Source organism: Excalfactoria chinensis, chromosome 7, assembly GCF_039878825.1.
Source record: "Excalfactoria chinensis isolate bCotChi1 chromosome 7, bCotChi1.hap2, whole genome shotgun sequence".
In the NCBI taxonomy this organism is placed as follows: Eukaryota; Metazoa; Chordata; class Aves; order Galliformes; family Phasianidae; genus Excalfactoria; species Excalfactoria chinensis.
The window spans coordinates 20866679-20883135 of NC_092831.1; the positions used below are offsets into that span (position 1 = coordinate 20866679).

At 38.7% G+C, this 16457-nt stretch overlaps 1 protein-coding gene across 11 annotated transcripts in view; it reads right to left on the bottom strand.

Moving 5' to 3' along the window:
* Nucleotides 1-1764: 1764 nt before the first annotated feature.
* ZNF385B (zinc finger protein 385B) overlaps nucleotides 1765-16457 on the bottom strand; it is a 153823-nt gene continuing 139130 nt past the window's right edge. For all 11 annotated transcript variants that reach the window (XM_072342213.1, XM_072342220.1, XM_072342214.1 and 8 more), the window contains 4 exons: nucleotides 7402-7647; nucleotides 5811-5989; nucleotides 4566-4667; nucleotides 1765-3167 (listed from right to left, as the gene is read on the bottom strand). In XM_072342213.1, coding sequence (XP_072198314.1) covers nucleotides 2955-3167; nucleotides 4566-4667; nucleotides 5811-5989; nucleotides 7402-7647 — 740 coding nt within the window. In that variant the 3' untranslated portion in view covers nucleotides 1765-2954. The remainder of the gene's footprint in view (nucleotides 3168-4565; nucleotides 4668-5810; nucleotides 5990-7401; nucleotides 7648-16457) is intronic.

The following is a 16457-nucleotide window of genomic DNA, read 5'->3' on the forward strand; positions in this document are numbered from 1 at the left end:
AACCTGCAGCCACACCACACTGTGGTCAGTCCAACAATGAACAGTAAACAATGCATGAGGGAATCAGATCCTGTTATCATACAGCCAGTTTGTGATTTGTGCTTTCACTGTATTCCTTCAAAATGGTAACTGCATCACAGTATTTCATTTCAGAACTAGTTCTTTGTTTTACAAGTCCATGAATTTCATGGCCAGCTGTTTGTGATATTGCATCTCAGGAGAAAACATCCTAACAGATCAAAAAAGCAGCTGATAGCCTCTGAACAAATATGATACACATTTCCTTCTTATCTAATGCTCATTTCTGAAACCCAGGATACCAGTAGGCAGAAGGGGATGGTTTGCTATTCATATTCTAAGAACTATCTCACAAACTCAATTCTGTGCATCACAGACAAAACTTTGGTGGCAAATGGAGTTACAGAACACAAAACAGAAGTCAGCACAACAAAGGATGCAGAGGGTTTTAATATGACTATCAATGTGAATTTTCCTTGGCTCACAACAAGACACAGTCAACTCTTAGGCACCTAGATATTTCTTCCAAGTAGGAAGTTCTTTGCAATGATCAACTGTCCAACAGATCAACATATCATTGACTGGTTCCGTCAGTAGTAGGTTAAAAAAAGCAGGAAAAAAACCACAAGAAGTAGTGTTTTAATACACAGACGACTGCTGTTTCCTGATCATCTAGCTGAAATGCACAGCCCTGTGAATCCATCTGAAGTTGAACAGAGGTTAGCTCCTTATGCAAGCAGCCCCTCTGGATGGTCTGGGTGGCCAAACTTGACTTCATCTGAGCCTGGGTTACAAAATCAAACACACAAATGCAGACAGAGGAATGTCGCTGCACCACCTTGTTCTCACCATCCACAGGACTAACACAACCATAGCTGCCTCCCCTGTGGATGGTAAAAGTCCAGACTCCCTTTCGTATCCAGTTGTAGGTGATTCTCCAGCCTGTTATCCTCTCACAGCACAGCTGACTGCTCCTTAAAATAATGGAATTTGGGCAGAATTACACTTGCAGGAATTGTTCTTTAGTACATTGCAACCATGAGGTACATGTTGGTTTATTTTGAATAAATTCTATACTGTAAAAGACCCAACATTTTTACTCCTTGGCCTTTGTGGGCTTGTAATGGCCCTGGTGGCTTTGTGTTAATCCCAACAGCCTAATAGCTAAGTCTTTTTACTCCTGCATTTCTTACTTTTCACTTTGTACCAACAAGGAAAGGATTTTTATGTGACAGATCAAGCTTTCAAAGCTCTCCCAAACACCTGCCTTCCACAGCCTGCTGTGGCAAGCAACTGCCTGCTCTGCTGTGCCTCAGAGAAAACGCTGGCTGCAAAGCAACCTGCATGCAGCCCCAGGTATGCCCAGGCTGGCTTTAAAGCTAATCCTTAACCTCATCAAGAGACAGCACAACCATGTCACAGCATACTGGGGGGGGGGTGGCAATAAGCAAAGCCTTAATGACCCAGTTGGTTCTCCTTCTCCTTTCTGACTCTCTGATATACTGAATTTTTACAACTGCGCTACAAAAAGCTTCTGTAAAGGCTGTAACAGGATGGAGAAACAAAAAGAAATTAGGACACAAGGGAAGTAGATACAGGTTTGGTAATTACACTTTATTACAACTCTAATGCTTTACTTGCTCCTAAAGTCTCCTTCAGCTAAATTTGTTTGTCCCAAGTGTTTCTTTTTTTCTGTACCAATAAATAAACACATGAAACACGTATATTTTTTCTTATTATTTTATTGAAAAGATACATTTAAAAAAATACACAGACATTTTACTATTATGGATTGCAGATAAAGATGCTCTAAAAGTTAATTCATCTATATATATTTCCTTTCTTCCACCTGTTTTCCCCATTGTCACATAATGACTTCAATCTGAGTACTGCATATTGATATCACTTTTATAAAAGGGCTGGGGAGGTAAGAAGAGAGGTGGGCTATTACTGCAATATATTCAGTAAACAGATAAGACAGTCAGTTATAAATATTTCATGTTCTGTACATTATTGCATTAGGGAGCCACAACATTATGCAGCATCATTATGAAGGAAACTAGTTAGAAATGGAAAAAAAGGATATTTACGTACAATTACATGGATTCATTGTCTCCTTGAACAATGCATATGAGTTGTGATAATGTGCAATTGAAATGCTTTTTTTTTTTTTTTTTTCTCTTTAAACATTGCTTAGCAACATCAGCAAAGAAACAACGAAAATAAGTTAAAGTAGCAAACAAGTAGTAATCTTAACTATGTGTTATATGGCTTTCTAATTTTAATCTCTCTAAATAAATTCTGACACAAAAGAAAAAAAAATGAAAAAAGCTTCAGCGCTGCATTGCTTTCAAACAACTGCACAGAAACTAAAAATCTTAAAATCAGACGCAGTACATCTTTAGTACTACACAAGATACACCAGTACTGGGGCCTAGGACAGTACACAATCCCTGTCAACAAGAGCACATCAAAAAGAAAAGGACGCAGTTCATTTGGAGATGTTACCCTCGATCAAGCACTTGGCTCACTTACCTTTTCCCACACTGGATTACACCCCTGTGGTTTTCAGAGAGCTATGTACGTAGGTGTGAGCGAGGAAGACCCTAATTTTCAAGTCTGTCAGGAAAACATTTTACGTTCCTTGTTTCCAAGGTGAGTCATACACATTGCAAAAAATAATAACAGATGCATTAATCTCTAATGATACCATTTTATGAGCAATTAAGTTTTTAGTAAATTGCTGTCTACTGGGATTAAGAGGGAGAGAGAGACCAAGAAAGAGAGTTGTCTAGATTTCAAAACTTAGTACCATCAGCGATGAGTTTATAGTGAAGAGAGTTGAGATGTCACGCTGGGTGGCATTTCAAAAGACCCTTTGCTTGTTTTCTTTGACCCTTCCTACTGGCCACAGCTATCCCCCTTTAACACCAGACTCAGTAGGGTGCAAAAAGTATGGAGGCGGGTGTAGCACGAATGGGGCCATGGCCAGGCCTGAGGAGGGCTGGGGGGATAGCAGGTGCCTGGAAGAGAGAGGCCGCAGGGCGGGCTGGGAGTGACAGCGCTGATGACACTGCAGCAGCCAGCGGTGAGGAGAGAAATGCAGGGGCCAGCGGCTTGATCATATCTTTCTGGAATGCAAGCTTTGCCTAGAATAAAGCAAATAAAAGGCAATGTCAGTCCAGTTCTCCACATGCCCATTTTTACAGGGGAAAAATGAACCCCAGCACACAGAGCCTGGTGTTGGCTGTTTGGGAGCATCAACAACGCAGCCGCTTACTGCCAAGCCAACCAAGGAAACTACTCTGTATTCATGGTGCACAAATCTCTACCGTAGGGCAGTCAGGCTGGTGTTTAGAAGGAAACATAATTTGCAAGTGAGCAACAATAAATTATATAGGTCATTCCTGTGTGAGAAATGTTTAAAAAACCCAACTTAAGACTTCAACTTAAAAAGTCAGGCTTTTCACTTACAAAAATGAATTGTAGAAAAGTACAGTGGCCAAGGTAGGAAACGAATATTAATTCAGTTTTTTTATCTGCTGATGCAGAACTGTTCTTATCTACATCCATATACTTTAAAGATCAATACCATAAAAAATTTCTGAAAACAAGAATCACTCAGCTTATGACCCACAAAAGTGGGAAATATTGCTGAATGGGGAGACTTGGAGAAAGCTTTCAGTATTTTCACTTGCCTCTGTAAAATTACAAAAAAACACTTGCAGTTCAGCTTTTAGGGACTTTTCACATGTTTACTCTTGCAGACACACATTTGTATGTCTCCTTTTCCAGCCTAGAAATTGTTTTTGCATCATAGATGGCATGCGCTTTTCCCTAATGAATAAAATACAGGCTGAGTCATGAGTAAATAAACATACAGTCTGTGTCCTGTGCCACAGCCAGCCTGAACTTGGGCTGCATCAGACTGGCAGAACTAGGTAGGGGAATCCTCAGAAATGCAGGTGGGTGCAAGATAGGGACAGCTGGCGACATGGAGGTGGGAGAACTGTTTTGATAGCCAGTGAAAGACACTGCTTGGGCATATAGGCAACCAGTTCTCCTAAATAACCGATAACTCACTTGCAGCACAGTAATACATCTGCAGAGCACTCTGTTTTGCAGCACGGAGAGAATGAACATTAGTATTTTTATAGCTTAACATCATATGTCCTTTTCACTGACTGCATACATCATAACTAAGGGTTATCTCAGGTGCTGAGAATGACAGAGTATACATGTTTCAGGCCTTAAGAAGCTCACCAATACCACAGAGCTGATCCCTTTCCATGGGGCACACAGTTCATTCCACGTTCCACTGATTACTCCCTCCTTCCTAGCAGTAAATAACACTCCCAGTGTTGTCTGTGGGCCTCAGATAGGGCAGACAGCATACATACGTATCTTCAAATATGATCCCAGCACAGAATCTGCCTGCAAGGACAGAAAGTCTGCGCCACTGTCAGGTCTGTCATGTTCCTGTCTCTGTGTGATGGGAGTCCCCAAGGTCACAATTTCACATAGTGATGAGAAATAAAAATACTTACTGCTAAAATACTTGGACTGCGCTGCAGCTTGTTGTAAGGACTGTATTTGGGTTTCATAGGCTTTCCTGCAACTCTGTCCTTATGCCTTCGGCTGGAAATGTGCTGAAATGAACATCCCCACATTTAATTAGCTGCTTAAACATTTCTTAGTTTTTACAGTTTGAGACTGATTTATCATCAGGGTATGTCTAACCCCCTGTTTGTAAGATAAAATAGGTTCATTAGAAAGAGTGAAGATGAGTTTTGCTAAATTAAACAAAACAGTTTGGAGCACATCAAACAGAGTATCAGAAACTAATCAAATACAGCAGATTCTGTGATCCAGGACAGGCTCTGCAAATTATTGATGTTTTGGTTAGTACTTCCTTTTTCTATCTGATGAGCTTTGAATGAGGCAGAGCTGTAATCACTAGGTCATAGGGGTATTCAGAATCAGGTGAACTTCAGTGTCTTTGATGCTGTCCGTTTGCATAAATAATTCAATGTTAACTGAAGGAAGAACCGGTTCCTAGGGATAGGTATACACCATGCAATTTAATACTGCCTTAGAGATAACTGAAATAACCGTGGATGAAAGGACACGTCTACACTGCGAAGCAGCATCCAATTGGAAATTCCAGTCTGGCTATCAGAAACAACATATTTATATTGCATTGCTCTGAACCTAGGGCTAATTGGCTTGGTCAGAATAGAACTGTGTTTTCATGCAGCTGTGCTACTATTCCAGCACTAATGATAATGTCACTACACATCTGTAGACATATCTACAGTATTACTGTCTCACTGACTGTCCTAAGCCAACAGATTCATGTCACATCTTCCTTTCTTGGACTTAAAGATTTAAATAAATAAATAAATAAATAAATAAATAAATAAATAAATAAATAAAAAATCCCAACTGATTAAAGCAGCATCAAAATAGGAATTCAGGGAACTCCAACCTAGGATTTCTTCCTATTGGGAAACCGAAGTTAACATCCTCTTATTGAGCCACAGCAAAATTTAAAACTAGATCTACTGTGCTATCCATTGCTACCAACATTTTTTCCTGCCTCTGCTTTATGACTTGCAAGCTCATTTTTTCTCCAGCTGAAACAGTTATGCAAGGGACTTTTAGAAATACCTGTGGGCTCATGAAATGCAAGTTCATTTTATGGGAAAACATCTTACAGAGACCTATATTCTGTCTATAATATTGCAATGGAACCAAAAATCACGAAGAAGCCTCAGGAACGTGCGAGCTACCTGTTTAAGTTGAATTTCTGAATTAACATGGACATCGCAGATTTCACAATGAAATGTCTTGTTCTGCAGTCCTGAGCCTTTACTACCATTCTGCACCTTCAGCCGAGAGCCAGGTCTGGGGTAAGACTTGATGGGACCAGCACCATTCCGAGCCTCCACCATCGTCTTGTGTTTTGAGCCTAGTTGGGCAAACAGATGTAGGTGATCAGCATCATACAGCAGTTTCCATTAGCCATGGCACTTCTTGTTCCACACTTATCTTCAAGTCAGAATACTTAAAACTACCACAGATCAGTATTGACATTGGTCTTACTTTTGGTCAGCACAGCTCCCACTTCATCAGTCCGAAGGGAAACCCAACAACAAAAGAAGGGTTTATACAGAAAGGGAGCTGGACTGCTGACCCTCTGTTTGAGGTCAGTGTGTGGCCATGAGGTCCACATGTTTGTGCTTATTCTAACAAAATCCAGAGCTAGTGGAGCACAGCAGGAAAAGGGAATGACTCAGGAGTGATCACTCAAAATCTGCCTTGAAACAGAAATCCATGACTAAGCCACTAGCTGCATTGCTGGTTATGCATTCAAGAAAAGACACTACAAAGCCTTCATTAGACTAAATTTCTTTTTTCTGTGGACTGGGACTAAAATTCAATCCTTGGCTTGAACTGTGGGAATTGATAAACATCCAGCAAGTAAAAGCTGTTCTTCAAAGAATTCCCCAGAATCTATGTTATTCCTGATCACCCAGAGATTTGAGACGTAGAGGAATTCTATACCAAACAGTGATATGAATTTTCTGGATTCATCTTTTAGGCTATCATGGCAATTTCTCTAGTAGAGGTGCCTTAAAGAAAATAAATGTATAATGACTTCTCTTGAATTTAAGAGTAGCACATACGTATAATAAGTGGAATAATAGATCAGTGACTGTGGGGCCATCAGAAAAGTGTAAAATGAGAGAGTGTCTAGGCACACAGGTATTTCCATGGCTTGTCAGCAGAGGTGGTACTGGAGACTGCAATAAGTATATTTTGATTTGGAAGAAGTGGCTGCTTTGGCCATTTCAAGAAAGGATTACAGCTGTAAAACCAATTGAAATGGTTTGTTAAAAAGCTTTACCTCACCAGCACATCACAGAGCAGCCAGAGTACATTAGGGATTGTTGCTTGGGGTCTTTTCAAAGATTTATCCAAGGAATGAGGACAGCATAGTTAATACTTAACAATCCAAACATTCTAGGATATCTATGAAATCTAAGAAGCCCATCAAAAAAATAGGAAAAATATCAAGTAACAGAAGTCACTGAACATTATGCCAGGAAAAGACAGCATGGACAGCTGAAATATGAAAGAGATATGTAGCTCATATTCTAGAAAACCTGGTGCTACAGCGGTACGATGGAATATGACTAGGTAACATGAGCTGTAAGGATTTTAAAGGCTTATAGGGTACAGGGAGAACTGCTCTAAAAATGTATAGAGCTTTACTGAAATATCAAACACTACACATCAAATTCCACAATGACAGAAAAACAGCTTGTTACATCGACCTTTTCAAAACCAGCACACAACTCACATTCTATACACACTCACCTGTATTGTGCGCTTCTAGTTGTGACAGGGAATTCACAGCCACTTTGCATAATGAACAGTAAAGCAGTTTTTTGGCTTTTTCCTCTTCTGACTCAGAGGCTGTGCTAGGAGCCCCATTTGTGCTGTTGGAGGATGCTGCAGGTGTTACAGGTGCCACTGCTGCCACTCCAGTTTTGGGAAGAAAAGCACCCACTTCTGTACTGGAATGCTGACTTGAACCATTGGATTTCACTTTCCCTTTATCTTCTAAAAGAAGGAAAATATCTATGTCAAAAATATGCTATGCAATAATCATGCAATAGTAATCCTGTGGCTCTAGCGAACCTATCCCAACAGGGACCTAATTCATCCAATTCTAGACAGGCCAGCATCCTTGAAATCTTGTTAAAATTCAACCACAGAATATATGTAATTTGATGGAAGGGCTGACTCTTGATTTTAAGGTTACCAGTGAGTACCAATGACTTCAGCAAATTCACAGCAGTTGCTGTTGTGCTGCAGGTCTGGCCAGCTGCAAACAACCCAAGGAATCTCCAATGCAGCCTGGGTTAAAAACTGGAGAGTACATAGAAACATGCAAGGCTTTTTACCAGAGATTGCAAAAATGCTCCTGAAAAGCAATATATTGCCTTTGGAATAGCTCAAATTTCTCAGAGTCACTGGGAGTACACTGAAAGGCTCCAGCACTGCCTTGGCATGTGACATCCCTTCTCTGAGCTAAAGGAGTTCAGTGTGGTACAACACTATACACCTAAGTACAGCTGTTATTATTTTTAGGTTTTTCTAACAACAGTTCCCTATACATCCAGAGATACGATGGCTCCAGTGCATATTCATCATATTCCTGTATCACTTCACAGCCATGAATCAATAACTCACGTTCCTGTGAGACAGGTAGGCAAATATTACTTCATTCTACAGATGGTGATTGCAAGACAGAAAGATTAAATGTCTCAACTGTGCCTGAAGAGGCACTTTGTGCCAGAGCCAGTATTCAAATGCTCCTTGCCTATATGGTGTCTTAGAAGAGCTCATTGAATTCTATTCAGCTGAAGTCCTTGTGACTACAAGCTGTACAGTCACTGATAATGAAGAGGGAATGGAAGTGGGAAAAAACAGCACTTTTGGTATGGGCAGCACTGACAAAATGGATGCATGAAATGATTGCCCTAGACTGGCAACAGATTGCAGCCTAAGCAAACTGCTACATCAGCAGAATAAAAGATCACAAACTTCCAGCTTTACTAAATAACACTGGCACAAGGCAATCTGAATTTTTAAAACTTCTTTTTTTTTTTTTTTTCTTTAGTATGAGGAAGGGTGCTAGAGATCTAATTTTGTTAGAGACCAACCAAGATCAGCCTTGGCATATCAGCATGTCTGAGATTAATGCAATACCAAGAGCCAGCTCTACGTTTAGGAATACTCATTGTTCAATCACAAGCAAAAAGGAGGCACAATACAAAATAATGAAAATTGCAAGAATGGAATAAGACAGGATTTGGAATAAGATATCTCTGAATTTTGCCACCAGGCATCTGTAGAGTATGATCCTAAACAGCAGGGGTAAGACCTAGTTCATAGAGGCCACTGTTAACGTCAGCAACAGCTTCCCAATGCCAAAGTGAGCAGCTGATTGAAAAGTTCCAGACTTCATTTCCCACTTCTCACATTGCCAGCCACCATTAATTAAGGGACGTTTAGTTCTGAGCCTCAAATATCTGCTGATGCACAGTCTGTCAATATTTAAAATATTCCCAAGGTTTACAGTGCTTTCACTCCTCGTAATACAAAGTGGTTCTAGAGTATATAATGCATAATCTCCTGTCAAGAAAAATTCTGGAGAAGTGGAAGGAAATTACCAGTGTCCAGCTAGGCAAAATGCTGTCAGCATCTCAGCTTTTGGAAAGAACCACAGCAAGTGTAATACCATCACTGGGAGATGGGCTCCCTGACACCAAAAGCTCCTCATCCATGTGACTATATGTGTACACGGAGACATGCCATGCCCCTTTACAAACTGATATTTCCTTCCACCATTCTAAGCGCTTAATGCAGAATATCTTCAAAAATCATAACAGCGATGTTATGAGCCAGTTTAACTCCTACAGAAAGTATACTGAGATAAGTGCATATTTATCTCTGCACTATGACTAAAATAGTTTATTTTTTCTGTTTTCTAAATCAGAAAATTGCACTTCTCCAGATGGGCTTTGGATAATAGTTTACTGTTTTCAGTCTACAGAATTCAAAACAGCATTACCTATGGTTTTGTTCAAGACAGAAATGCCTACCAAGTATTTAAATATGTAAAGCACAGGAAATGCAGATCAGATGTAAATACAAAGCAGGAAGTAGTCCATTCTTATTGTACTTATATCAAATAACATCTCCAAGCAGAAATCAGGGAAGAGGCTATTTATGCCTGCACACATACACATGCTTCCAGACTGTGCTCACTGTCTGAACTGAGGCCTGTTCAACACGGCTGAGGATCAGAGTCCTCTTGCTACTTCAGAAGGCCAGCATTAGTGAGCAAGGGCCCAAATTTGCACTGATTTCCACCCAGGACAACCCCACCGAGCTCAGTAGAGCCAGGCAGAGGCCAAACCAGCTCATGAGTGGGTACATCCTCCCCAGCAAACATGCAAGGGGTTATTGAACATCTAACCCATACTGCTGCACTGTATTGGACTATGCTTGTTTTCCATGCAGAAGGATCATATTTCATCTGTGCTAAATGCCTCTCTTTAAATTAAATCCCCTTTTTCCTCAGGACTCAAGAGAAGTAAATCAGTGATTCATTTTGAGTTCTTACTGAAGCCTGCATTTATTTTGAAAGAGAGCCCAAGGAAAAAGTAAAGCAGTTAATTAAGTATTGCTTTGGGCTCAGTAATATCAATGCTCTTGTTGCCTACTTACATTGTTTCAATTCCACTTTGAAGTTGTTCTCATGTATTTGTGGTTGTCTGCCTCATATCTGCATCAGCACCATGCTAGAATTCAAGGTTTATTTACCTAATTAGCAGCACCTCATTTCAGCTTTACATGTCCAAGTCAGACAACAGCACAAGATAACATCTGACAGGCTCATACCTGACAGGTTCAAGCTCCTTCCCAGTGCAGGACCAGCCCAAGTGATATACCCTTCTACTTTGTAGGTCGTGCTGCTCTCCCTGCTGTTGCTATTGCATAGTTTATGACCCACCTGTTAATGCTGAAATCCTACTCCAGCTAAGCATGTGAAGGGGCAAAAAACACTGCCATACACCTTCTGTGATACAGCCTGCTTTGCCATTGTGCAGCAGTTTCTTCTCCTGGTTCCAGACAAGTGTGTGAACACTCCGTCCCATGCAAAGATCAACCATTGGTGAATGCCACACAGAAAGCAAAGAGGTTTTGTATTTTTTTTTTTCTTTAAACATTTATCAGCTTGGTTTACAAGGTATTTTTTTAAAAAAGTACATTGTGTTTGCAGTTCATGTCAAGAGTTTATAATATTATAACATATGTATTTTCACAATATCAATTTGTATCCTAAAATCATCTGTTGTCTTACTAAAATGTGCTAGTAGGTCTTACTTTTTACTATTCAGAAACCATCTTCTTTTCTTTTCTTGTATAAGACTGATGATTTCTGTATACACCATACAGAAGCTTCAATTAGGAATTTATGCTGAAAATGTAGGTGCTATTAATTATGAAAAAGTAACTAAAAATTAGATTTTTAATTCAGATTCCTAACAAAATTTTTTAAAAAAGAATAGTTCTAAGTTCCATGTATATAGTAAGAAATTCAAATAGCTATTCTGTAGTATATAGGTTTTCTGTATCACTATTTGTAATGGCTACTTACATCCTACAACATGCTCACCTGCACAGTTATTACTGAAGATACACAAATGTATATTTACAATAAATTTCTGTTTCACATCTTGCTTAAGTAGCAACTGAAGTTGTTCATGAAGAAAATAAAGTACAACTTGATCACTTTACAGTTGTCAGTGTCATGTTACTAGAGGGCAGATGATGCACGGTTAGTTGCAATGCCTTTGGTGCTATCAGGCATGTTTATGGTGCTTTGCCACAGCACTGCATTTCTACCAAAAGAAAATTGTTCAAAACGCAGGCAGTTTGATGAGTCTAACACCTTAAATTAATTTCTGACTACACTATTTGTTATGGTACCTAAAACCAAAAGTGATTTTTGAGAGGATGTGTTTGTGTTTTATTTATGGGTTTCACAGTACTGATCCTTAGTAGCTTTATGCTGTCACTGGAAGCGTGGCACAAATGTTGCCTTACAACAGCCCTGACTTCACTTATGCTGTTTTTCCAGGCACTGGTATTGGTCCAAAGTGCTGATTTCTGAGACTAATTGGGACTCTGAGGTAAAGTAGACATGTCTCCCAAGCCAGCAGAGCTGTATGGAGGGAAACCAATTCTCAGGTTCTGCCTGTAATGTCAATAGCTCCGAATATGACTATGAATATTGGGCTGCATTAAGCAACCTATGAAGCATTTAGTGACTGCAGAATGGGAAGAGGAAATCAATCACATTGTCAAGCTTGTATAAACATTCTCTCCCTGATCAAGCGTGTACCAAAGGTAAAATCAGTTACATTAATTACATCCATATATAATACAAGGAACTTTGCTGAAAAACTCATCAATGTAGTTAAATTGGCATCCATAAAGACAGAGTAAAAATGTATCAATTTAAAGATAAAATTCTAACTCAGTTAAAACTTGGTATTTTGGAAGCTTGTCACGTCTGATAGAAAAAATAAGAAGTGACACTTAGTTTATTCCTACACGGTATTAAATACAGCCACTGGTAATGCTGAAAAGAGGCCAGCTAGTTGATATTACTGCAACCCATTATTTGACTCTGCTGTTCTAAGCTTTCTGCACACACAACAATAAGACAGTTCCCAGACCATATGATTTGCAACTTAAGAGCAGAGATCACAGCTGAAGACAGACAGATACAAGAGAAAGAACAACAGGTCATCAACAGAGGCATCAGTGTGGCAGCCTAACCTCTCATAACCTTTATTCTGCTTTTCTGTCCATCACAATATACATATATAATTCAGATGTGACAGTAGCAAAGATAAACCTGGCAGCTGCTGGTAGGATGATCTTCAAGAACAGAAGGACCAGGAAAGGTGCAAATCTGGTTGTAGTAGCTGAGGGGTGGTAGGTGCAAGTCAGCATCTTGAAAGCACACCACAGCAATCCTACAATACATGGAGAACTCTGAAAGTGAAGGACATGAAGAATTTGGAGAGAAAAAAAATCAGTAGTTTTAGCTTGAGGAGAAGAAAGTGAAATAACACTGAAGATCTATTGCTTGCTTTCCTCTGAGAGCCCAGGAGAATCCCTGAAGCACTGGTTCTTAGTGCACCCGACTTTGATTCAGATGCATTTGTTAAAGACAGGGAAAAGGATGCCATTGTGAAAATGGAAAATCATGAAAAATATTAGCAAGAAACAGTTAAAGGAAGAAAGGACTGGACACTAGAAACTGCACTGAAGAAATACTGCAAAAGAATTCAAAGCATCTAAGAGAAAATCTTGAAAGTAGAGAGATCACAGTCACAGAGGCTACAAGCCTGGATGAAAGTCATAAAAAAGATGTTAAAAAACCCATGAGAAAATAAATGAAGATGGGAAAAACTTATTTATCCATGTTGTACTCAGAGGATTGCCTAAACAAATTCTAGGATCTACCCTGGGATATATGTTTGTGCAAAGGAAGACGATCCATATGTCAACATACTGGAAACAATAGTTGCTGCAGTTCTGTTTGACTTGAAATAAGATACAGAGGGAGAAGAAGATCAATGACGGAATTAATAGAAGGACAAGAGGGGCCTTCCTCAGTACATCAGCAGAAAAACTCTACTGAATAGAAAGGCAGACAATAGCTCCAGTGAAAAAAGCAAGCATCAAACCATTGTTCTTCACAGAAAGTCTTATCTTCTGCTGGCTCACACTGTTATAAAGAAATAAAGCATGCATTTAAACAATTAATTATCCTTTTTATGAGGAAAAATATGAACACTATGAGTAATATATGCCATGAAAGCAATAGCAGGAAAGCAATTAAGTCACTAGTGGTCATAACCTTCACAGCATTTGCAGGCATTTTGTCCTGCACCTCTCCACATACTGCTCAGAAAAAAAAAACCACCCAAAACCCAACAACAAAGAGCATCAGATTATTTCTTGACACTCATTAAGACAGAGTTAGCTAACTTTGATAAGGGATTTTGAAATCTTTTTTTGTTTTATCTCCACATTTGCTAAATAATGAGACTCCGATGGCTGCCAGACAAAATATCTACTATCTTACCAGTTGTGCAGTCTACTGAGAAATGAGGCAGAAAAACCCGTAGGGCTCTGTTCTAGAAAAATTCCATTGCAAACCTACATGCAAATCAGATGGCACAGTGAATTTGTTAACCCTCTGATTACCTTTAGTTCTCATAAAATGCTCTTCCTTGTACCTAAGGCCTGTCTTAAAAATGACTAGGTTTCACATAATGAAAGGTTGTTACATGAAATAAATCTGTTTGACACATTCTAAAGAAAACCAATTTTGTTTCTACACAAAAATGAGAAACAAATGGAAGCTATAAATATAAAGCTTTTCATTTCAAGCACAAATGTGCACTGAAATAAGCTACAACATATTTTGTCGAGATACTGAAGCTACATCAGGAAATGTCTGGATGGCTCTGCAATATTGAGCGAGCTCTGTAGCTAGACTGATTATTTGATTAACTGCATCACTACTCTCCAACTGGCTGAGCTGTGCTATTATTTTCATTTCAGAAGTATTGCTTGCTTGGCTATGGTACAACAGTGATGTTGATATTTAATTTCTTGGATATTTTATTTCTGACTTGGCATAGCAGAGAAAAAGGAACCTGTCCCTTTTTCAGGTAACAGAAATATTTGTAACTAATTGGATTAAAAATGCAATTTCATCAAGTTTTGGTTTTGAAATTTGAGATGGGCTTAATTCTTAAGGAAAGGGACTAATGAGAATAAGAAAATATTCAAAAGTTCATGTGGGTCTGAAAGTGCAAAATCTTGCCTTGCAAAATTTGTTTCTGTACCTACCCATACATCTTCTTGAACAGAGAGAGAAACCAGTGTTCCAACTACTGGGTGCCTTTGAGATAGTCTTACTGTATCACCTACAGTTTTTAGTCAATTCTTTGCATACTTGTGGCTATTTTTCCAGGTATGCTGTAACATACATAAAAAAAAGCCAAACAAGCAAAAAACCAAAACCATATAGCAAAGTAACTGTGTAAAAGTTACATCTCAACAAGGAGAGCTCACATTACAAAAGTCCCTCTGTTCAGGAAGTACCCCTAAAGGGAGAACGTCCAGCAGCTTTGCATTCCTGGGTCCTATTGCTCTATGCCAAACCAAATTTATTTTAAAACTATTTTAAGCTTTAATCTTTTCTAAGCCATGCCAGTCTGTATTGACCAGGATGGAAAAATTTAAAACAGACCTGGAAAACTTTCACACAACTTGGGCAAAGTTTGAAATACAGTATGTGATCTGTTATTAGAAAATGTGACTACAATGCTACAATAAATCTTTTGGCTGGTAGAATGTACCTTTCTCTGACATCAGACATCTATTGTTCAGTAAGTATTTTATATTCCCATTTCAGACTGACATATTTATTTTCCTGGTACATGAATGCAAGCTTTTCCACAGTACTGTTTTGTTTTTTTGACATTTTAATAATATAAGCATATTTAGAAAAATAATACTCAAAGATTATAACAAACATAGCATATTCTACCGAGGTATCCCTCACATCCTAAAAATGCTTTGGATCATCTCCTCAACTATTAAATTAATGTTATGTCCTCCATCTGTGAACCTGAAATGTATTACTAGAAATACATTTCACTTGTATTTTGTGCTTAAATAATCTTAAAATTCCACGCACAGCTGCTAAAGTGCTTTGGAACTCAATACGAAATTTATGGGTGTCTAAATAAATGAATCAAGAAGAGCTGACATTCTGCATACAAGTGCATTCTCACGGGTCTGCGTCTGAACTACTGATTCAGTACTTGCCCAGACAGAACTGCCACTGAAGCCAACTATGAAACATTCCTCTTCATTTTAGTTAAATTACATCTATAGTTGTGCACTCTCACTGTTTTCAGTGGCAGGTCTACCTGAGGACTGCAAGTATTCACTCATGCTTTCAAGGTTTATCCAATAAATTGTATATAATTTGCTTAACAGACATAGAAATCTTTTCACTCTCCTTGAAAATAAGGAAATAAAATGCAACCTATTGACCATGTATGCATTTTTATGCTACAGGAAGTGTAGCACATTTTTCACACCATTTCAGTAATGCAATAGCTGTAGAATTATAGCCAGAAGTAAAATAAGGAGAATCTTCAAAAGACCTATTTTACTGTCTTACATGTCAGCCACAGACATCTTTGCTTTGGTTTTGATTCTGGATTTCTTAACAAGCATTTGGACATAATATTCTAAATGCTGCTTGCATCTTACAAAAATGAAGGTAAATATAAGTTAAAAAAAAAAGTCTCCCAAAAATATATCTAGATGTGTGAAAATTGCTATTAGATTACACTTACATATTCTCAAATTTTAGAGACAACAAAACCTCTCTCTCTGGCAAACTAGATACTGATAAAATTCTATTCCACTACTAACTGCATGAGTAATCACCAGCATTCTTCTATTTATTCCCTGGTTATGTGAAAAAGCTACACATCTGGCATCAGAAGCATGGCCCTAATCTTCAGCAGTATATTTCTTTAATAAGGAAATAGTAAGTACAGATAAAGCTATTCCCTCCCAGGCATGTTAAAAAACAACAAAACCAGCAGCTGACTTTATTGGGAGTTTTCCTTCCTAACAAATTTGAAGGTCTAATTTCAGTCCATCTCAGATTAAGAGAACTTCCATTGATTTGAATTCCTAAGAACAAACCTTGTGCTTGGTTCACAAATGAAATGTTTCTTATGCCAAGA